Raw genomic sequence first — 24978 nt, forward strand, 5'->3', positions numbered from 1 at the left:
GCAAATGATATGCAATACTTTTTGGATGTCAATATAGTTAAAATGTATTTTATGCCATGTGATGCTTTGGTGCTTAACAAAATTAAATTGGAGAAACCTGACAAAAAAAAATAAAAATAAATTGGAGAATGAGTGATGTTTTTTTTACAGTAAATGTTAGTAATAATTTAAACACTAAAAAAATGAAGGAAAAAGAAACATACTTGAATCAAGGGGATGAAAGCGAAGACAAATATACGGAAGACTAGGGGAATGAATTAGTCTATTGAAATCTTCACCATCCATTAAAAATGTGAGAAATTTTTTTAGCAAAAAAATAATTTTAATGATTGAGATTAAAAAACATGATGGAAAGAAAATAAATGGTGAGCATCTTATAATTTTTAGTTGTCAATGTTAGTTATAAAGTCAAGGAGAAACGTATAAATAGAAATATGAACATGCTATTCATTGTGTCCGCAAAACACTCTAAACAACCAAAAACAAAAACAAACAGCAACCTTAACCTTCCCCTTGTTTTTCTCAAGACAAGAAAAAACCAAAACAACAATGTCTGTCATCGACATTCTCTTCCGTGTCGACGACATATGCAAAAAATATGACAAATACGACATTGATAAACAACGTGAACTCAACGCCTATGGTGATGATGGATTCGCTCGTCTCTACGCAGCCGTTGATTCCACTATTCAACAAGCTCTCAATGTTCCATTCTACTCCCTCTTTATTTTTCTTCATGTCTTTATTTTCTTATAGCCAAGTTGTTTAATGATGCAAAATTTTAAATCTTTTGGCTTGAAAAAATGTTAACTAATGAAGATAATGATAACCCTTTTGATATTACGAGATAAATTCTCTTCCGGGTGTGTAGGATTCAAAAATGGAAATGTTAGGCCTCGTTTAATTTATGAACACGTTTTTTATTTTCATTTTCTAAAATATGTGTTGATTTTAACTGTTAATAAGAAGATATACAACTTTTTGTCAAAAAAAGAAGAAGATATACAACTTTAAAGTGAAAAATTGTGATGGAAAAGAAGATTAAATGCAAGCTAGAGATGATGTGTTTATAGAAATAATGAAAACAAATTTTTGACATTTTCATTGTTTCCGAAAGATGCACACAATTGTTCACATATAAGTGTCTATTATCTTTCTATTGGCAAATAAAATTAACACAAATTTTATTGAAATTTAATTGAAATTTAATTGAAATTGTTTCAATGTAGAAATCTGAGGCTGCTTCCAAGGAGACCAACAGGGCAGTTGCTGCGGCTTGGAATGCCGAGGTTCGTAGAGCCAAGGGGAGATTGATGGACGAAGTTCCCAAGCTTACGAAGCTGGTTAATAAGAAGGTATGCATTGTTTTAGGGCTATTATAAGGCCGGTTTTGTAAGAATGAGTTAGACATGATATAAAACCGTGATATTCTATACTATTGCGTTTGAGGGGTGTATTATAATTTCTTGTTAATTTTTGCGCATTAAGTACCAGCCTTCCTTATTACAGAATATTATTGTAAAATACTGTTGATACGACATTAATTACGGTTGCAATGTAGTTGCAAACTAGCCGTTGCAGATACGTCAAACGCCATAATTTCATAAGGACCATTTTTCAATCCATTATTTGAACAATGTTGAGCTTTTTATGTTTGACATAAGAAGGAATGACAGGTTACTCAAGTTTTAATCTTTTGAAGGAGATGAATATGTTGAAACATGGTATCAGAGTTTGTCGAATTCAAGGGCCGCCTAAACCTATTCACGCACCAAGCCCAAAGAGTGCTGGGCGTGAGGGGGGTGTATTGGGAAAAACCCAAGTCCCACATCGGATAGATAAAACTCTTGAGAAGAGCATAGAAAGAGGAGGCAATCCTCACCTTACAAGCCGGTTTTGTAAGGATGTGTTAGGCCCCAAATTTCAACAAAAGTCAGATTAACTTGTGTATGATCATAAGCATCAACGATTTATTTTCAAGTTCAAGTTCTTAACCTGCTATGAAAAACAAGTTGCAATCTTTCGATCGTTTGCTCTCACTGTGATTTGGTTGGCTTGTTTTTTGGGAATTAGTTCACAACTGACAATAACAAAAGAAAGGATATAATTGCATTTACAATTCTAATCCTATCAGTAACAGGTTAAAGGCCTGTCAAGTGAAGACATAGCCATTCGAAACGATCTTGTTCTTGCATTGCCAGAGAGAATCCTATCAATACCAGATGGTATTACTTCTGCTGCTAGTCATACTGGAGGAACCTCATCTCATCCGCATATCAAGTTCGATTCACCAGGTGATCACTGTTTGCAGACGCCAAACACATTTTAGAGACATTTGAATTATTAAATAACGGTGCTCTCTTCTTAAATTTCAACCTCAGAGGGACCTCTTGACAGTGACTATTTCAATCAAAGTGAAGAATCCAATCAGTTTCGAAATGAATATGAAATGCGCAAGATCAAACAGGTGAGCAAGATTTCGGCTTTACTTCACTTTGGTGTGTCTGTACTAAAGCAGAAAGAACCCGAGTTTTGTTTTATGGTATTTGCCACTGGCGGGTCTAGCTACATTCATGAATGATTCCAAGTTTTGTTTCTGCAGGATGAAGGGCTTGATATCATATCAGAAGGATTGGATACTTTGAAAAATCTAGCCCTTGATATGAATGAGGTTACGAATCTTGTCTTTCTAGTAATTCCACTTGGAAATGTTTGATTTTAAGAGGATAATCATTTTCTCTTTCTTTTCGCCTCGACTATGTTCAGGAAATAGAACGTCAAGTTCCTTTAATGGATGAAATGGACGCAAAGGTAAAAAAAAAAATCAATCTTGCTTTTTCTATATTGGAATAAATAACTTTGCAAAGTAATATTGCAAGTATGTAAGTAAATACATTACAAGGTGCTCTGTGCTTGATCTGATTATACAGGCGGATAAGGCAATGAGTGATTTGAGAAACACTAACTTAAGGCTGAAGAAAACTATCACTGAGGTAACTGACATGATTAATTGCACTCTCCTCTGTGTTAAAATTTGAAAGCTTCTATTGAAATGCAATTTTGTTTGATCTTCAGCTAAGGTCTAGTCGAAATTTCTGCATCGACATCATTCTATTATGTGTTCTTCTTGGAATCGTTATGTATTTATACAAGTAAGTCCTATATCCTATATGGCTATATCCTACCCCCGGTCACCAAGAATTGTAATATAACAATATCTTATTTTTATTTCAGTGCACTGAGGTGACTTGATCTCAAACTTTTCCTTGTTGTGCCGGTTGTGCGTTATGGACATATTGCATCCTTAAACTAACTGAGGACTTTGTGTAATTTTTGAATGGTTCGGCTGCTGGAGGATGGCAACATACATATTATCAATGCATCATGTAACTCTCTAATTAATTGAAGTATCAACTTGTCACTTGGACATGTCATCTCTCTTTCCAATAACATCAATTCATACCTTACTTTCTTATCTATTTCCCTTTACATGAAAGTCTACTTCATTACAGAGAAGATTGACATTTATCATTCATGTTTAACTCAGTATCCCAGTTATGTTTAAATCAATTTCAGAAATATAAGATATGCAAGTGCAATGTGAAAATTTTAATGTGCATGTAGACCTACGTTATCAAGTTCATGATTTATGCAATTATGCTGGTTCAAGGCAGAAATATTTGTATTTAAAGGCGATACATATAAATTACAAATAACCTTTCTACTTCAGTATCATTTTGTTGAAGTAAAACACAACTCCTGTGGGTTGGAGGAATAGAATTTACAAATTATTTTTGATAAGTAGGATACAAGGAATTTGCTTAATACATGAAAATTTCTATATCTAGCACTATATGTTATAGGTAGCAATAATTATTACAACATATAAAGAATTAAAACTATAATTCATTTGAACTTTTGACGCCTATCGTAATTCCAAGTTTTCTATACTTCATAATAAGCTGTATTAATAATCCATGAAAGTCTGAATGTAAAATAAAGGATTGTCGACTATTCTATTGTCGGTGCCTTGCCTTCATCATTGCTGATATCTTTCTGTAAAGGTAAATTTGTTTAGCTTTTGAAAATCGATGCTAGGAGATTCGCATAATTTGTTCTCAGAGTTGAACTTGCTGTTAAAAGAAATGAGATTTTCAAACTGATCATCATCCTCGTTAGATTTTCTTTTCAGTGGATTGAAGTAACATTCCAAAGAATAGTTTGTAGTTTGAGAATTCGCTTTATTGAAACCTTCTTCAGAAACTGAGTTTAGATTGTTGAATTTGCTTCCATTAACGCTCAAACTCGACATGTTCTCAGTTGGAGGTATAACTCCGCCAACTAGAATAGAGGCTATAATCTGATAGTCTTTGAACTGATAATCTGTGATAATGTCAGATCGAAGGTTCACGTTTGTAGGGCGTTCTTCACCCCTTGGTAAGTTTAATGGTATGGTTGGTTCACTAGGATTCTCTTGATTTTCAGATAAATTCTTCAATGAATAGCCTTTATTTCGAACCCGACATAATACCCAGTCATCCAACTGTAAAATCAGAGAAATGCTTATTATTGCATCGAGTTCAAGTACTACGAATAAAGGGTCACAGTCACACTATGAATAAATGCTTATTGCTTGAGAACTTACCCGCATCGAACCTTTGAGTTTAAACGATTTCGCCGTTGTGTCAACCAATCTATATTCGTTCATGATCCAATCTGTCTTAACTCCCTTAGGAGGTCTACCTGAATAAAACACAAGAGCTTTCTTCACTCCTATATGCTTTGATTCACATGAAGAAATTATTGGCTTATCAGTTCCAGTTGCCTTCCAATATCCTGAAGCTGCTGTTCTATTTGGCCTTAATCCATTTGGATACTTTCGGTCTCTCGGACTAAAGAAATACCATTCTTCCTCACCAAACAAAGACTTCTCTGCACAATCACAAGAAAAAGAAAAACATGTTCATTATGGTAAACAAGATTTAGTATATACTAAGAATACAAAGAGTTAAAGAAGTCAAGAACATACTAGGTAACTCCCATGGATTATACTTATAGAGATCAATTTCAGCTATAATCGACGCTGGAAGTGGACGCGATTTGATTTTGTTTTGCAAGTAATGAACTATGAGTTCTTCATCAGAAGGATGGAATCTGAAACCAGGTGGAAAAGTGTAATTTGATTTTGATCCATTTTGTTGTCCCTCCATCAAGGAATTTTATGTATGCTTTGTTTTTGACAAAAGGAGAGAACAATGGAATCAAAAAGTACCGGTAATACCTATTTAGCTTGGTATAAATAAGAGTGTAAAGTGTTTTTGGCATTATATATGGTTCTAGTCCCATGCAGATGCTATAACATTATGGAAGAGGAATTAATTGGTTGCATGTAATGTTTGAGAGAAAAATACAGAGAAACCAACCAATTTGGCTTTATTCATTGAATTGACATTATTTGCTTAACACCTCATTAGCGCAATAAATTGAGATTATAATTGAGTTTAATTATTGATGTTGTGTAGCATAATAAGTTAGTGTAGTCACTTTCATAATTGTAATGTGTGCAAAAGATAAAAATGTTACCTAATTAAACATTGAAAAGAAGTTACTTGCTTGATTGGATTACACAATAAAAAGAGCAATTTAATAGCCTCTGATAGTGACTCTAAAATAATAAAATAGTTTGGCTCTCATTTTTTTTTTCTCGATTAAACTCTCAAGGTTTTCTTATTGTTTTGCCAAGTTATAATGTACTCTCAATTATGAACAAATAGATTGCCATCAAGACTTTGATGCTACTACTATCATTCTAAAGTATTCATCAACTTTATTGATGACTAATTTTCACTAAAAAAAGGTAGCTAGTCATTTTTAACGAGGGACTCTCCTTTCAATCACACATTTTTCACAAGATTAAGTATATATCTGAGTTTACGTATATAGTTAAATGTGATAAATTAAACTCTTAAAAGTAATTGATATATATATATATGAAGAGCATGCTAACAAATGTTCTAAAGTATTAATTAAAAAAAGTAAAAAATAGAAATCTTGCATTGTAAAGAACGATTTTTTAAACTTTTAAAAAGCTTGAATACACTACTTTCCAACACAATATTTCTAAACTAGTTTTCTTAAAAAGTGTTCTAAAAATATTCTTTAGCATTTTTCTAATTTCCTTTCCTTCTTTTCCCAAATAACAACACAAGCCTTAGATATGCTCTTGTGATTCTAACAGCATAGGTTTCATCGCTTAACCCATGTCCTCGGAGAACTACGTGAGTTGTTGTCTTATTACATAATAAAATTTCTTAATTGTTGTGTTACAACCGTCTTGGTCACTACCTTAAACTTCTTTGTTTGAACATTGTCCTCACAAACTTCATGGTCCATGCACGTTACGAGGGGACTACATGGACTATACTACACTTCACATGATGATGAGAGTGTGACATTTTTTATTTTTTATTCTTGCTATATTATTTGGCAGATTCTACAATGCTGTCCCATATTTATAATTGTTCTTTTTAAAAAAGAACTAAAAATCAATTTAAATATTATATTTTATAAATTATTGTTGTCATGAATTCGGACAAAATCACACCAATGACAAACAAAGATGTATGGAGCAAAGGAAGTAGTAATCAATGGAAAGTGTCCTCAAGCAACAACAACAACAAACAGTCCTAAAACTAAGTGTAAAACATCACCACAAGCATAATCAAAGCAACAAGATAAGAAACCAAGAAAGGAAAACAAATATACAAGATGGTAACCCAGTTAGATCCAATATGACATACTCTGAGGGAGAGAACATCCCTCCAATCCACTAAGATGAAAGTGATACAAATGAGTTGCGAGAAATTAGCTTAAAAACTCACAAAAGAACAAGACCTAATTTCTACTCATTTTCATGTCACCCACACTCTCAATAAATCCTAAGAAAAATCACAAAAGGAAGCTTTTTGATCCTTCCAATGGTGAAATCTCACTATCCAATGTGTTTACAATGTTTCCCAACCCAAGAGAACCTCAATACAAAACACTCAACCCTAAAGTTACCTCCTTTGTAAACCTAAATTTCTCTCTCTTCAAGCTCTACTTCAAAATCTGAACAGAAACACTTAAATAGTACCCTGCAGCTGTCAAAAAATGTGTCACGATTGATGCTTACGATCCAAGGTACGACCAACATTATCATGAAAACGTGTCAATCATGCCAAAAATCGTGTCACGATTGCTCAAAATTATGTCACGATTTAACACCAGAAAATACCATGCTCACTCCCTCGAAATTGTGTCACGATTCCGTACTTACACAAAACACAATTTGAAGACAAAATGTATTTTTATTAAGAATCGTACCTTTTAATTAACTTTAGCACCAACATTTTAGCCTAAAAAACAAACCGATGAAACCCAGGTTTTCAGTTTGTTGGTGAGCAATGAAAGCAGCATTAGATTGGAACTTGCCTAGCATAAGTCGTGAATAATCCATACATAGACCTGACATGTTCATGAATTATGTTGACGTGAAAAACTTAGTTCCAATCGATTAATGTTGTCATTTTTCTACCATCATATCTCAGGATCCTAGATAGGGGAATTTCATGCGTTCATCCCGAAGCTAATTATTGGCTGCCAAGCACTTACACACCCCAGTCAGGTCCTCCAACTATTCATCACAGTTGTCTTTTCTCCATAAAATAATCACATTATAAGCACTTTTTTTCCCCACATATATTAAAGTGGGCAGTGAATATATAATGTGATTATTTTGTATGTAGATCTTTAGATCTTTCTATAACTTCAATTTTTCATCTTATCAGATAAATGGTATATTCAGAAGAGAAAAAAATTAGTAATTTGCACATAGGTTTATGTTTCTGGATAATTTTTTTTTTCTTTTTCAAAAAAGTCTTAGAATTAGATGTGTTTAATTAATAAAAAAGGAAGATCAATTCGTAGTATTATTTAGACTTAAATACGGTGTTGGTCCTTGTAAATACACACTTTTATTTTTACTTTTTTGTAATTGTCCATGTATCATTTTTATTTTGAAGTAGTCCTTGAAATATCAAAAGCATTTTAGTCCTCGATTTTAGGTTCTGTTACAAAAACTATGTGGCAAACGACAAGTGACGTGTCATTGTTAAATCAGATTACTTCGTATATATGACATGCTGATTTATATTATCATTATCTATATCTATATTAATAAAGGTAAAACATTCTTTTGGTGTAGCCTACTTTACGTTCCAAGTCAGTACAACAAAATTGAGATATATAGTTTGTTTGGGTATGCGGTTAAATTGCTATTCTTGCGTCCCAAGATCATTTGGCCGTGGATTTTGAGAAGCTACATATTGTAGCTTTAGGTTGAACTTGCAGCGGCATCAACTTCATCGGAGAAAGAAGCAAACATAGGCATAGTAACACTTGAAAATTATTATTAAATCAAGTAAAATGTTACTGATTAAATTTAGTAACATTTGAATAATTGTTAGGTAAAGACCCTATTACTAAAGAGATTTTAATTACATTTTATTGTATTATCTGTAACATTCAAAAAGTATCGTAAAATGTTACATTATAATTTTTAGCATCATCAGTAACAATAAAAAAATATTACATTTATAATTTTCGAGAAATTGTAAAATATGTTACAAAATTGTCTAAATTAAAAAATTGTGAATCTATCAAAACTCATGCTGATAGAGATAGATTACAGAAAGTGAATTATTTATAGGAGTTTTTATAGTATAACATAAGAGGAAAAGTAAATTAGAGGTATAAATGATTGAACCAAATTCAATAATAACTAAAAAAAATTGAGATGTAAAGATAGAACAAAATTTACCTTTATTAAAATGGACAGTCTTTTTGATCACACTCTGTCATTACTAGTAATTTTGTAGACACTTTTCATGTAAATTTTAGGGTAATTCATCAAGATTATGAAGCTGAAAGCACACAAAAATGAAGATTTCAGATTACCAGCAAAAGTCCAAATCGGGCGCCAAATTCATGCATTCTGGCGCCGATTTCCAATCACCAGGAAGCTCTTTCATTACGTAAAAATTCGGGCCCCGACTGACAGAGTTTGAGCGCTGATTTGTGACTTTCAGGACATGTTTTTATGAACTCGGGCGCCAAACAGATGGGTTCGGGGGCCGAATTTGACTTGCCTATATATAGAAAAATGTGTTTCTGACCTAAGGGTTCACGAATTTTGAGACCTAAAGCATATTTTGGAGTAGAAGCTTTGCATATCTGGTGGACAACCATCAAAACTCATAGTCAGTCATCCATTACATGTATGAATCCTTCTTCCTATGTTAGTTAGCTTATACTTTAACTATGAGTAACTAATTCTTTTGTGGTTAAGCTTGAGATGAATATGATGTAATCCTATGGGAACCCTAATTTGTTGAACTCCTTTGAATTTCAATGAAAGTTTAGTCTTTATTCATATTACCTTGTGTTTAATGCTTTTTGTATGTTTATCATCGACTACTGACCCTATCTTTATGAATATGCAAATTGATCGTAGAGATTGAATGACCACTGACCCTGGCTTTTGACTTTGAACTAGGTAATAAGTTTAACCTAAGTAATCAAGCTAGAGATAGATCATTATTAGGTCATGACATATGAATTAACGTTCTTTTAATACCTCCAACAGTTTCGAATTCACTTAAGAGAATAAGGGTTGTCACTTGCGGGGAGAATTCTAGGTCAAAGGATTGGGGAGAAGTACTGAGTTAATCTGTCGTAAAACTTATAAATAATCATTGGTTGAATTAGGAGTGCAAATTACCATAGGAGAGTTTCGGAGGATTCGAAGGTCTTAACCATACTTCTCTCAATTTTTCTTAAACCAGTCTCTTATTGTTTTTAATCCGTTTATGTTACAAATCAACTCAACTGCCTAGGGCATCAATATAAATTTTATACATCCTTTTTAATAAAAAAATTGCCAAGTCGAAGTTAAATGCACTCCTTGTGAAAACAAATTTTTTATTACTTCGATTGAATTTGGTTCACTTGCCAAATATTCATCACTCTTTACCATTGAGTAGTTCTTCCTTGTTTGTTGGAACTCCACGTACGATAGAGGAGCGGTACCTGCATTACAAAACATCAATTCAAGGTTGAAGAATGACTGATACAGTACAGAAACAAACATATTGTTGCATAGCTTGGTGCGGAGAGATTTGTCAAAGAACAGTTCAGCTGCAACAAGGAACATACATAATAATCACACATCACGAATCAACAATAAATTGAAAACAATATGTCAAATAGCATTAATTAAGCACTGCCTGACTTAATATCTCCCTTGACAAGTTCAACCAGTCCTTTAATCACTCTAGCAAGAGCATTTAGAGCTTCAAAATCATCTGTTTTCTTGTTCTCCACGAGCTCAATGCATTTATCAGCCACTGCAGATGCCTTATCATCTTATGTATGAAAAAGAATCTAAATAAACACAATGGTTCTGTAAAAAAGCGGCAAAATATTTACATAGCTGAAAGTGCACATAGACATAGTGATAGATACATGACAATAAGCACAGTGTGCAAAATAGTTCAGTTTTGAGTAATACGTACCAAACACTACTAAAAAACCAAAAATTAGTGACGAAAATTTAGTGAGGGAAAACATGAAATCTCTCTCTAATTCTCTCACTGAATTTTGCAACCAACGAATTTGTAAGAAATTTTATTTTTTCCGTCACTAATTTCCCTTTTTAATTTTGTTTTTTCTAGTAGTGAAAGTTGCAAGCGTGAAACTATAATTCATGTTAACTGAAATAATCAACAATTGTAAGCTTTACCATAAAAGAGGAAAACAATCATTGTGCCATAAAATTATTCTTGATAATCACCAACCTCTCTACCCAAGTTCATTCATAGACTTCAACCATGACTGAATCCATGTCTTCAATATTACCTAGCAGTAACAATTAAATTATTCTGCAAGTGAATCAACCACTGTCCACACTTAAAGGAAATGAGAGAAACCTTATTAGGTTTGTTTTCTCAATTTTTCTTAAATATTTGAATCTGAACCTTAGTTAAATCAAGCGGTGTTAAATTCCATTTTTATTTTCCATTTAGTTGGTTTATCGTTCCATTATTCTCCATTTTAGTTCGGTGTTAAAATCAACTATAATTTTGTTTTGCATATGCTACTTAAATGATCTTCAACTATAATTTGGGTTAAATATGTTTTTAATTCTTATAAATATACTAACTTTTTGTTTTAGTTCCTCTAAAATTTTCCTTCAACTTTTTGTCCCTGTAAAATTTTCAATCTTTACTTTTGGTCTCTCGTTTAAAGTAAACTCATATGTAGAATTCACAGTTTTTTAATAAAATTTTGCAGAAAAATATATATTAATATTATAAGGACCTCTCCCAAAAAAAAAATTTGAATTTTCTACCAAAACATGAATTAAATATGATTTTTTATGGTAAAAAATTCATATTTAATTCATGTTTTATTAAAAAAATTCAAAAAAAAAATTTGAGAGTGATTTTTACAATATTCCATAAATTTCTGCACAATTTCAGTAAAAAATACAAAAATTTATTTAAAAATAGGGACCAAAAGTAGTGGTTGAAAATTTTATAGGAACTAAAAGTTGAAGAAAATTTTAGAGAGACTAAAACATAAAGTTGGTATATTTATAGGGACCAAAAACATATTTAACCCTAATAATTTATGTGGACTAATTTGTCTAAACTGATTAAATATGAACATTGCGGCTGTGTTTTGTCACTATTATCATTTAAGGAAGGTTTTTTGTGTTTTGTGGATGCATGTGATTCAGGATAACCATTAAGAAGTAAGAGAAATAAATTCTTTTACTGATGCTTACACCAGTGTAATTGAAATTGAAAGCAATTTATTTTTTTTACGAGTAAATTACACTCCCCCTTTCCTAAGTGATGCTTGAATTATATTCCTCTCCTTTTTTATGTTAAAATAAATATACATTTTTTTCCCTTGAAAAATAAAATTTATACTCCCCTTCCCTTTGAGATGTTTGAATTGCAACTCCCTCCCTTAATAATTAAATATGCCCTACACTTTAATCTATTTTAACATAAATAAATATTTTTATGATATATACTAATTTTGAACTATCATTTAAGAAAAATAAATTCTTTTCTTTATAATTAAATATCAATGATAATTAAATTTAAATATTTTGTTATTATTTAAAATTTAGAGTATAAAATTCACTTTTAAATAACCATAGTTTATCACTTTCATAATTTTTCACATATTTTAATTTTATTTTGGGTTGTTTCATATTTTATAATAGGGTTTAAAAATATATGTTAACGAAATTGTAAATAAAAAATAGTTAAAAATATGTATTCAAAATTTGATTATATTAAAATGGATCCACAATATCATTTTTCTTCAAAGTGTGTTAGATTTTGCTAGATTATTAGAAATAAAAAAAATGTTGAGGGAGTAAAGCGTAGATTTTAACATAAGAGAGGAAGGGAATGTAATTCAAGCTTCTCTCAAGGGAGGGGAGTGAAATATTTTCTAATATGTTTTGAAAAAGAGGGGAGTGAAGTGTATATTTTAACATAAGAGGGGTGGGAAGTATAATTCAAGCATCTTTAAGGGAAATTGAGTATAGTTTACTCTTTTTTTAATGGTCACAGCTTATTTAAGAATGAAGTATTACAGTATGAGAAAGAAATTATTATTTACAATGATAAAATTAGCATGCTAACTAGGAAATAGGAATGTATTCATTCATTCATAGTTTATATTTTCACTCTATCTTGATACATAGAGTGACCATGGTAATTGGGAATATTTATTTTATTTTATTTGTACCCATTATAGCACGTGTCAGTTTTAACTTAATGTGGTTGTTGGAACTTGGAACACTAACTGAAATTGATGTGAAGTTGGAAGAGTAAACACAAGTTCTATTGGATAGAACTAGTATTTGTGTGAATTGAAAAAAAATGTCCTACATAGAAGAGGATGCACACTAGTAGTGTTTATATAAGTGGGAGATCATCTCTAAGGGTCGGTTTAGTTCGAGAGTTTTACTTGGGGAGAGATAAAATATTTTTAATTTGACATGTTTAGTTCAATTTTTAAGATATGACAAATGACTTTATGTTGCTCAGACTTATTTTCACTACAATTTGATATTATATGATGATTTTTTTGATGTTCCTGAAATTTCTTATTAATTGTTGAATTACTATCTACAAATAGTATGCAGGGTTTAGGGTGTTACATATATCTTCAAAACCAATGTAAAAGAGCAACTACAGAAGCATGGAGAGGGATTCCAAATAGTCGAAACCAAATTATCATTTCCCGATTGGAGGTCATTAGGTGCCAAGCTTTAAAATCTGTGAAAAATGCTCTAAAAAAATCAATTGCATCATTAATCACCTTCCTCCCCCCATTATTACCATATGTTGTAACAAAAACCATGACTCCTTCCACATGCACCACTTGAATATCTATCAAACACGCATCCTGAATGCGTTGTTGTAACAACTGCATTGAGTCAATATCTTGCACTAATCCAACGACACGCCCACTCCATCACTTCCCTTTAGAGGTGTCAAATGGGCCAGTCCGGCTCGGGCCCGACTAAAGAAATGGGCCAGCCCGGCCCGACCCGTTTATGATTGGGCCGTGAATTCTAGAGCCGGGCCCGGCCCGGGTGGGCCATGGGCCAGCCCGGCCTGGCCCATTTATGTTTTATTTTTAAAATTTATTCACTTTTTTTATGTATTTTCTTATGTATTAGTTACTCACCATTATTTTTTTGCTAAAATATGATTGGATGGACATAAAAATATAAATAATTTATACATTAACATTGAATAATAATTAAACTCTAGATTATTCTTTCAATTAAATCAAATTAATAATTTATAAACTTTAAAATTTTAAAACTGTAAGCTAAATTCATCCATATTTATTAAGTTTATTTTTTTAAATATTTTTTTGTTAATAAATTTTAAATTAGTTGATATTTTTTTTAAAAAATATGTTGTTTTTTAACAAAAATAAAATGAAATATGGGCCCATGAGCCCGGCCCATTTTTGACAGCTCTACTTCCACTGGTACCTCAAACAACAACACCCCCTTTACCTCCCTTGCCTCCGTCCTTCATAACCCCTCCTTCATTCTTCTTAGGGTGTGTTTGGATTGAGGGTTTAGGAGGGTAAGGGGGGGAGGGTTTGTTTTTTTTTTTTTTTTTTTAAATTATGAACTATATAACATGTTTTTGTAAAATAAATTAAGTGTGATTGAAGTATTATATGATTGTTTAACATATTATAATATGTTTACTTTTTAAAAAACATTTCATAGTGTCTGTAATTTAAAAATGAAATGTAAACCCTCCCCTCCCTTCTCCTCTTAAACCCTCCATCCAAGCACACCTTTAGTGTTATTATCCCCTCACTTATTTTCTCCCTCAACATTCTTTCTTCAACCCAACCCAACCTCCCTTCCCGTTCTCATTCTCGCCCTCCCTTTCCTCCCTCTACATATGATCTTTCACAACCATTGTCGTCCTCTAAATAACATTACCAACATACAATCCAACTTGAACTTTCAGCCCGTGCACCTTAATATTGAACCTATCAAACCTAGTTGGGTTCTCCCACACTGACCAAACTAAACATTATTCAATGTCTTGGATAACTTGGATACATCACGTACCTTACAAAAATTCATAAATCCAAAATTTCCCTCTTGCATTTCTCTTACGAGACAAGAAAACATCAATCAAGATACCACATACCTCGAAGCCCTTCCTCAGTTGAACATATGGAACTTGTTTAGGAGTATTCATAAAATAGAATGTTGTATCTCCCTGCTTAAGTGAACTGTTATGTTTCACCGCGATGGCTAGATGTTTCTTATTATTACCCCCATTGCAAGTGTTTTCCACCGGCTTCTCCTCCATCTCAATACCCATTCTTAAGTGTAACTTCTCACCCTTACATGGCCATGGTTGTTTACATAGATCCTGATACTCCCTTCCATTTTCAGTTAAAGCAATGACAAACCTACACGATGTCCAAGCATTCATTAATGTCTCGACTAGAAGCCTGATTATTAGGACACATTTTGGTTCATGTGTGTCGTCGTAACCCTAGCTCCCCTTTGTCACCAAAATAGATCGATGGTAGCCTATGTCATAACCTTCTTGTCGCTTGAACCTACCAAACTCGTCATGTCATGTGCTTCTTGGACTGATCGCTTTTTGTCGTTGCCTGCTCACCTCAGACCAATCACCCATATTTATGTCACTCTAACTAGAACCCTTCCCCGCCCGTAAAACCTACATGTTACTGAAGGAGAATGCCGATGCAGTTGCCCTAGGGTGGCCATCTCTTTCTTTCTCTCTCATGATCCTTTTCGTATCACACTACCAACTAAATTAATATTACTGACATCTGGTTTCATAAGTTACAACTATTAGTGATTAACGTGTCTAATATTTGGTCCATGTAAACATAACTCAGCTAATAACGAGGATGAATTGAAATATGCAGGGTTGAAGTTTAAACCTCAAATTCATCTCTTATTCACCTTAATATGGGTGAAATTTTATCCAATAATCTACCTGGTAGAAAGGAAAGAGTGTATAACGTTTGTAACTTATGCCTTAACAGATCACAATGTCTATTGTTCATAGGTAAAAAAAATTAACATGGAATGAAAAAACGTTCAAAGTAAAATACAAAGAACAACTGAAAAACAAAAAAAAATATAATTAAACCAAAAATTTATAAGGACTAAAAGAAAAAATTGATAGTTTTATAGGAACCACAAACAAATTTATTTTTTGTTATTAACCCTCCGATTTACAAAGAAAAAGGGCCTATAGTAATTTGGAGTTCCGTCCCAAGGTAAATAATGGATGAAAAAAATTGTTCCACCTTAAAATAGAATTCAGTTTCACTCGAACGATTCATCATTAAGTTGAGTTCATTAACTACATGATCTACAAACAAATTTATCCACAAATATTTTATATTGACTAAAAAAAAAACTTTAAATTAAATAAAAATATCATAAAAGTTAATAATCTTTTTTTTTACTGATGGGAATAATACTCTTTCCTCAAGAAAAAAAATAATTTGTAGCTATACATAACAACAAGAATGCACGAAGATGAGAATTAAGAGGTAGATAAAAATAGCGGTTCAACTAGCTGATAAATGTAAAATGACATAAAGGGTATTCTTAATTCATAATAAAAATTATATCATTAATTTAAGTATTTGTAATTTTGTAAACTAATTTTAAAAAAATACTTTAAATTTATTAATTTAATATATCCTATGTGTTATAAATTAAATTAAATTTTATTCACTAAAATTTTATCTTATATTTATTATCATTTAAGTGTTTCCACTTTATAAAGAAAATAACATTTACCTCAAAAACAAAAAAAAAAGGTAGCACTAATAGAGTAATACTAATAACAGAGAATAAAGAAAATAACACTTACCTCAAAAAAAAAAAAAAGTAACACTAATAGAATAATAGTATTTTGTTTCGTAAAAAAAAAAAACGAAGGTATATATTTTTTCAAAAAAAAAAAAAAAAAAGGCCAGCTGATATATATACAAAAATTGGAATAAAGGGATAGTAGTCTTTATTACGTAGCTTATTATAAAAATTATAATGGATAAAAATACAATTTAAATGAAATAATAAGGGTAAAATTGGAAGAAAAAGTGAGAAGCTATAAGCTATAAGCTCAAAGGCTACTTGGAATAGCTTCTGAAAAATAGCTTATAAGCTCGTGAAATAAGCTATAAGCTCATGGTGAAAAAGTGTTACCAAACAGAACTTTTTTTGTCAAACGAGCTTATATGCTATAAGCTAAAAGCTAAAAGCTCTTTTTTGGAGTTTCCCAAACAGACCCTTAACCTCTTACAACTTTTGATAAACTTTATAGAATAGCAATTATCTTTTGCTGGAAGTCACATTGTTTAGGTCTATCATTGAGGCTATTCCAGTTTATTATGTGATGATTATGATTATTCTCAATGATTGCTTTTAAGATATCCAAAGAATTTTGTGATGATGATAATGGTGACCAAAGCATGCATGTGGTCAAATGTGATACCGTAACTCTTCCGTAGGTTATGTGAGTTCTAGCTATCCAGGACACCCTAACAATAATAATTGTTTGATGAAAATAAGTTAATCGTTACAGGCTTGAGATGCTAGCATTTGGTGCCAAAATGTTGCGGGAAAGTATACATGTAAACTCTCTTACTAGTAGTAGTGAATAGATGTGACCAAGAGCTCATATTCTCTTGATTTTACAGTTTGTTTGAAATAGTAATTTACCCACAAATATTTTATATTGACTAAAAATACATAATTCTAAATTAAATAAAAATATCATAAAAAAATAATAATATTTTTTTTTAATAATGGGAATAATACTTTTTCCTCAAGAAAAAAATAATAATTTGTAGCTATACATAACAACAAGAATGCACGAAGATGAGAATTAAGAGGTTGAAAATCAATGCTTAATAGTCATTTGTCAGATTGTAAGGAATTGTTTTTGGACACATTAGCATTTTCCATATACTTATGTTGTCATTTTTTTCATTGACTGACTTTTAAATTGCTTAAGTAACCATCAACTTGGAGTGGTTTAAGGGAGTCTTTGTATTTGTCATTTTTAAGGGGCTGTTGTTCTTCTTTTATTTCAATAATAATAACAATGACGGTCTAGCTTTTTTAAACCACTATAATTCTTTTTTGAAAATAAACCACTATAATTCTTCAACTCAACTGTTATTATTTCTAGAATTGGTATTTCTAGAGGATACATGTATATCCAATTTTTTTAGAATATGTTTGAATGGGGGAATATTTTGAGGTAATATAATGTTTTGAGGAAATTTAAATACTTTGAGGTGAATTCTATTGTTTGAATAATAGTTTTAAATTTTTTTAAAATGATGTAAATTTATGAAGAGTAATTAGAATAATTTTAATGAAAGATAAAATTGTAATTAGAATTATTTTAATGAAGTGTATAATTGAAAAACAAAGATCTAACCCAAAATTATGAATCCTCTTTACGTCTGTCCACTTTTTTACAATTGTGTAAAATACAATTATATCCTTTCAAAAAAATAATATATATAATACTTTAAATTAATTAGTTTATTTACGATTTATATTACATTTGCTATATTATTGTTGTCATTGAAAATTAAAAATATGATTTGTTGAGTTTGTTACAATTTTAATGAAAATTTAATTTAATCATTACAAAATATCATTTATAATTTACATACTTTAGAGACTTTGGCGTTTCATAATTTTGGGTTAAAATTGTAATTAGATAAAATTATACCCTTCATTTATACCCAAAATAATTAGAACTATTTTCCAATTATACCGAACTATTTTCCAACTATTGTTTGAATAATTCTAATTATACTCAAAATTATACCCTTCATTTATCATTTATAATCGAGATCTTCTTCAAAAAAAAAAAATAGTTCCTTCGAGATCGTATTTCCACGAAACATAACAAAAAAAACATTCCACCTCAGAAAATAAAAAAATATTCCTGATTTTTAGACCAGTATATATATCATCGGTCCCTTTGCCTTGTTTCTAATCATCATCCACACAACGAAAAATGGTTAATATATTACTTAGTCTCTTTCTTTTTTCGCTCTCAATGCATTGTTTCAATGCTTGCTTAACTTTAGAAACAAGTAGCAACCAGTCAACCAATCAAACTTTCCGATCAGAAGAATTTCACAAGCCTGCTGTTGTTAAGACAATTCAAGTATGTGAAAATAAATATTTAATCTTCTTTAAATCTTCAATTCCAATGGATATGCTTTGCTCATGTCAAGGCGTTTTCGACACATCTTGTGCCGAATCGTCTTTCGTTGTTTATTTAAGGCTTAATTACACTTTTGGTCATCGTGTTTTGGCCTACTCACGAAACTGGTCATGCCCTTTTAAAACAGAACAAAACGGTCCTTCAATTATCATTTTTGTTGCATTTTTTGTCCTACCCTCCATTTTATTCTCCAAAAACGCAGAGAAATGACAGTTTTAGACCTACCCCCTATGCTCAACCATGAAATAAACAAGGAATAAAACACGTGGGTACAAATAATCCACTTTATTCAACACACTAACCAAGAAAACCCTAATTTCTAAGATATGTTTCAAATTAGGGTTTTTTTTGTTAGTGTGCTGAATAGAATAGATTCCTTGTACCCACATGTTTTATTCCTTGTTGATTTCATGGTTGAACATATGGGTAGGTCTAAAACCGCCTAAAACTGCCATTTCACTGCGTTTATGGAGTTTGAAAATAGGAGGTAGGACGAAAAATGCAACAAAAATGATAATTGAAAGACCGTTTTGTTCTGTTTTAAAAGGGCAGGACCAATTTCGTGAGTAGGCCAAAACACGAGGACCAAAAGTGTAATTAAACCTTTATTTAATATTTTTTTTTTTTGGCTTTTTTTTTAAAAAAAAAGTTGTGTTTGGATGAGCGAATAATAATTTTCTTTAGTAACTTTTCATTATAAATTATCTTGTTTAGAATAATATTTTGAAGAATTTTGAAAATAAAGAGATATTATGAGGTATTATGTTGAACCTAAACTTAGGAAATTTCAAATACCGCTTATCAGACTTCCTTTCAAGTCATTTTAATTTCCTCAAAAAATTGGATGCATTTGATATGGACCCCTTAAAAATCTTTAAAGTGGACCTTTACCATTATTAATAAAAAAATAATTTTCATAATAATAAAAAATAGAAAACGAAAATAATACTATTTTAAAAAAATTACTAAAAAAAGACGAGTCCAAAAATTAGGTTTTTTAAGGTAAATTTTTAGAGTCACATTATCTTATACAAACAAATTCTTAAATTGATGGTTGTGTTTGTTTATATATTATTTGTGTTTGTATTTATTTTCGCAAAATCCTAGTGACGATGTTATAGACTGTATTGTGTCTCACAAACAACAAACTTTTGGTCATCCTTTACTGAAAGAAAGGACAAAAACCATTGGTATGTTTTGTTAATTGAATCAAGGAAAATTCAAAAATATGTTTTTGAAGCTAATTAAGATATTATATTTCTACTCTATAATGGATAATTTTCATGCATGTTTATGTATAGGATCTTCCAAAAAGACCAATAGGTCATAACCAAACAGATATTTTGAGTGACAACATGCAATTCTGGAGCTCCGAAGGAACACATTCAATTAGAAGAACAAAACAAGACATATTAAGAACTAAATCTATTAGCAGGTTTGGAAGAAAATTAAATCAGGTCGGAACGAACACCGGTGAACATCTGGTATGCAGTCACTTAAACTCATATTTTTTGTTTGTTTATTGTGGTTTTTCTAGTTTTTTTCCTTCTTATTATCATGCTAAAATAAATAATAAACAAACAAGTTTAACAGAAACCGATAACGAAAATTGGTAAAGCAAGCATATGGCAGTTGAGAATTTATTTTTTCATTATATATATGTTTTCAGTATTTAGTATTTACATATTTATTGTTTATAAAAGCATAATAAACAATTTCTTTTGAAAAAGAAAAGAGTGTTTAGTTATCTATCTTTTTTAGTCATAAAATTTAAAGTTTTTATGGCAAAATAATATGTATTTTAGAAAGATATAACTAAAATAATGTTGTCACACACGCATTTTTAATTTTTGTTTTACTTACAAACGGTTGACGAGCAAAAAATATATATAATTAAAAAATTGACACAAGTCGACACTCTATCTAGAGCAGCTGTCACGAGAACGCCTTAACTTTCAGGGGAGCCTAAAACTTCCGAACAAGCAAAAGTAGGGAACGTCCCTCAAAAGGGAACCCTTCACTAGAAACACCCCTCATAAGAAGCATTAGATATGTTGGTGTAACAAAGTAAACATCTTTATATTCTTGGAACCACATCCAATTATATTCAGCCACTAGGAGATTTGGATACCTTAGCGAAAATTTGTTATCTATTTGGATCCCGCAAAGTTTGAAAGATTAATCTTCACCCAATTAACCACCGATAATATTGTCTCATTTTGTTTAACTTTTTTACATCTTTGCTCCAACTTTTACGAAAATGAAATAACAAATGGGGTGTCTTCTTGTTGGTCCGCAATGCACAGTATGCAATTGCACGTGTGAATGGAGATAAGTTCTATGGAGCAAAGGCTACCATAAATGTGTGGAGACCCTATGTGGAAAATAACAGTAATAATGATGAATTCAGCTTGTCTCAAATATGGGTCACTGCTGGTTCAGATGGAGAACTCAACACTATTGAAGCTGGTTGGCGGGTATGTTATTTAACTAACTACTCTAATTAATGACTTCATCTTAATCAATTCAGTTATTCATTCATTTTGTTTATTTTGAATTTTTAACATGTAGTACAAAATTGTATACGATAGAAAAACTCTTATTAAAATTAAACTTTTATTTATTTATCTTTCAAAAAACATTAAATGCATTAAATTTAGTTTTGCATTTAAAAGGCAATGAACTCATTTCCGCAATGTACTTAATTTTTATATTTTAGCCAATAAATCTAAGATCAAGTAACATTTATGCAGGCGGACCCTAAATTTAACGGGGACAATCTCCCTAGATTGTTTATCTTTATGACGGTAAGTAAATTATATTTTTTCTGACGTGAAGGTAATTTATATTTGTTTCTAACATACACATTAATAAGAAAATAATAGTAATAATTGCAGAAGGATGGATATCAAACTGGATGCTACAATCTTGGGTGCGGTTTTGTTCCAAATACCAATAGCGTAATTACACTTGGAGCTCCAATTTCTTCAACTTCATCTACGTATAATGGACAGCAAGTTGAAATTACCTTATCAATCTATAAGGTAAATTTTCTACACAGATTACTGAATCGACCTTAGAAGATTATGGATAATTTGGTAGATACATATTTGTTTCTAAGATGTGTTTATGTTTGTGTTACTGAATCAACCTGAATTCCTTAAGTTTTGAATGTGTGTAGGATCAAAAGAGTGGGAATTGGCAGCTTGAATATGAATCTGGAAATGTAATTGGATATTGGCCATCCTCTTTGTTCACACACTTAAATGATGGTGCAACTGATATAGATTTTGGTGGAGAAGTGTCTACAACAAAAAAAGGGTCTCACACAACAACCCAAATGGGTAGTGGACATTTTCCAGATGAGGGTTATGGAAAAGCTTCATATTTTAGAAATATACAAGTTGTAGATTCTGATAACAAGTTTATTCCGTTGCCAAATGTCAAATATCAGGCGGAGCACCCAAACTGTTATAATATAATTGGAGGAGTTAGTAACCAGGGTCAGAATTTCTTTTACTATGGTGGACCTGGAAAGAATGTAAACTGTCCCTAATTCAAAATTCGAGTTATAAAGGTCAACATTTGTTTTTATGTTTAAATTCTTATTACAAAGATTTTACTTTTATGTTAAAATTAAAGTTCTTATTTATCTTTTTTTTTTTTTTTTGTTCACAGGTGATACATGATACATCGTTGGTACCATTACCACCTCCCAAATTCCTGAAGGGAATAAGAAATAAAATATACTAGGACATACTTTAATGATACTTGCAATAATAAATTTCAAGCACTTTGTTTATAATGATACTTGCAATAATAAATCAAATATCTATAGTTTTCTATAATGTCATTGTGTCAAATTTGGATCTGGTTCTGTTAATAGCTCTTAAATTGATATTTTTTCTCTTCAAACTATTAAATCATAGAAATATATATATTCTTTGACTCTGAAGTCCTCAACTACATCCAAGAATGTTATGTGTGAAGATATATAGATTATAGAGAACTATGTTAAACGCTCATGATAGTCATTTAATTAAATAAAAGTAAAGTTTTATCTTTTTTAAACCTTTTCCAAACTGACGATAAGTGATAAACCACATTTATAAAATAGTTTATTCACATTTGACTTTTTCATAAATCAAACACTTGACATTGAAGAAGTAAAAGTAAGTATAACGAATCTCAATCAAAATATTTTCATAACAAATATAGATAGGAAAGGAAATATTACACTACAAAAAATGGAGTGGATTCCGGCGGCTAAAAATTGCTTGTTGTGGTGGCTTTAGCCGCCACTATAAACAAAATTGGCGGTTTTAAAACTGCCGAAATTTTTCCTGCCACAAAGTTTAAACCGGCAGTTTAAGAAGGACCACCATGCAAACTGCCGTAATACACGATGTCTGATACGGCGGCTAGTTGTTAGATTAAAGCAGCGGTTTTGACCGCCAGAATAGACACTAGTTCAGCAAAAAAAAATAAAAAAGAGTACATAGGTGGCAGTTTTAAACGCCATAATGATCACTTTTTTAAAAGATATTTTATGTGCATAGTGGCAGTTTTAGCCGCCGTAATTGTCATTTTTTAAACAAAAAAAAATATAAATATGTACAAATCACCTAAATAGCACTTATTAGTACGAATATAAATTATTTTTATACATAAATTGTAATATTAGAATGTCTAAAATTGTCCAACAACCTCATGAATGTTGAGAAAGTAAACTTGTCTCTTCAATTGTATAATAGAGTTTATATAGGAACTCCTCTATATATATGTATGGACTTCTTATTTCCCTAATGTAATGCTATCCTTCAACTTCTCTGATACATGTACACTTACATATAGATCAAATAAGGTTCACATAATGCTAATTCATAAAACAAAGTATATGGAACAATTATAAACACAAGCAAATGTAGAAAACAACAGCGAGAGAAAAGGAAGAGAGAATACAAAAGAATTTGTTGACCCAGTTCGGTCCAAATTGACCTAGTCTGAGGGAGAGAGCGGCCCTCCGTTTCACTATAATGATGAGTAACTTTGCAAAAGAGAAAGATATCAATGGGTTACAAGAATAAGTCTCACGCCTAATTCTACCCAAAGTCCTAACCTCTTCCTGTAACCAAGAGACTCAATCCTAATAGTGTTTCCCAAGGTGAATCAACCCTCAAACCCTAGTGTTTGTTCCAAAGAGACAAACTCTATACAAACCCTAGTTTTGTTGTTGCCTTTCTAAACCCTTGTTTCAGCCCCCTCTATCTCAAAGTTTACTCTGATACAAGGTCTATATTTATAGTAAAAGTATCGCTTAAAACTTGGAACAAATCTGCACCCAAAAATACGTTTCTGTTATTCGCTGCCAGCGCACCATCGTATCCCATCGTGCCACGAAAAATCCAGTGACTTGTCTCAAAACTGAAACCTCCAATCGTGCCACGTTGCCCAGCCATCGTGCCACGATTTCTGCAGAACCTGATTTTAAGTTAACTCTCACAAGGGGAAAAGAGGGAAAGTAAAATATAAGTGCGGCAAGGTGGAAAAATGAAATTCAGAATACCGACGGTTCAAAATGTTGTAACGCACGTGCTGTATTGTTTGAATAAGGTAATGTATATAGCGGCGGCTTAAACCGCCGTAATAGACACTTTATAGTGGCGTTCAAAAAATCCGCCGCAATCCACCTTTTATAGTGGCAGTTTTTTGTACCCGCCGTAACAAGACCGCCGCAATTGCCGAGTTTTTTTGTAGTGTTAACTCTAACTACAATCATAAGCTGGTATTGAATGCTGGACCTTGCATATATTAATGCACTGTCCTTACCAACTGAGCTAAGCTCACGAGCACGGATGATCGGGATTCTAAGAAGCCACAATTTGTATCAAGCCTCATTGCTTCCAAATACCATTCCAAGTCAGTGCTTTGCCACGTCTTCAACATCCTACGATTTCCATGCAAATCAAACTTTAAGGACTTGGAGCATAAGCTTGGTGTACAACAATAGTAGTAGAGGGTCATGATCTAATTAAAAATATAATTAAAAATGACAACTCTA

At 31.5% G+C, this 24978-nt stretch overlaps 3 protein-coding genes across 3 annotated transcripts; 2 read left to right on the forward strand and 1 right to left on the reverse strand.

Annotated features, from left to right (window-relative positions):
• Positions 1-511: 511 nt before the first annotated feature.
• LOC11408896 (syntaxin-71) lies at positions 512-3156 on the forward strand. Its single transcript, XM_024775941.2, has 8 exons — positions 512-705; positions 1230-1355; positions 2141-2294; positions 2382-2467; positions 2603-2671; positions 2767-2811; positions 2931-2993; positions 3076-3156. The coding sequence occupies exons 1-8, from the start codon at positions 550-552 to the stop codon at positions 3154-3156; spliced, it is 780 nt and encodes a 259-aa protein (XP_024631709.1). The 5' UTR covers positions 512-549.
• A 705-nt stretch (positions 3157-3861) lies between these two features.
• Positions 3862-5317, reverse strand: LOC11420115 (NAC transcription factor 29). Its single transcript, XM_003597150.4, has 3 exons — positions 5030-5317; positions 4646-4932; positions 3862-4543 (listed from the first exon to the last, which is right to left on the reverse strand). Exons 1-3 carry the CDS (start codon positions 5208-5210, stop codon positions 4040-4042), a joined length of 972 nt encoding a protein of 323 aa, XP_003597198.1. The 5' UTR covers positions 5211-5317; the 3' UTR covers positions 3862-4039.
• Positions 5318-18673: 13356 nt separating this feature from the next.
• LOC11412796 (uncharacterized) lies at positions 18674-22786 on the forward strand. Its single transcript, XM_003597153.3, has 7 exons — positions 18674-18857; positions 20219-20401; positions 21224-21394; positions 21671-21724; positions 21815-21961; positions 22099-22494; positions 22596-22786. Exons 1-6 carry the CDS (start codon positions 18705-18707, stop codon positions 22471-22473), a joined length of 1083 nt encoding a protein of 360 aa, XP_003597201.1. The 5' UTR covers positions 18674-18704; the 3' UTR covers positions 22474-22494; positions 22596-22786.
• Positions 22787-24978: the final 2192 nt, after the last annotated feature.

This window comes from Medicago truncatula, chromosome 2 (genome assembly GCF_003473485.1).
Source record: "Medicago truncatula cultivar Jemalong A17 chromosome 2, MtrunA17r5.0-ANR, whole genome shotgun sequence".
NCBI classification, from domain to species: domain Eukaryota; kingdom Viridiplantae; phylum Streptophyta; class Magnoliopsida; order Fabales; family Fabaceae; genus Medicago; species Medicago truncatula.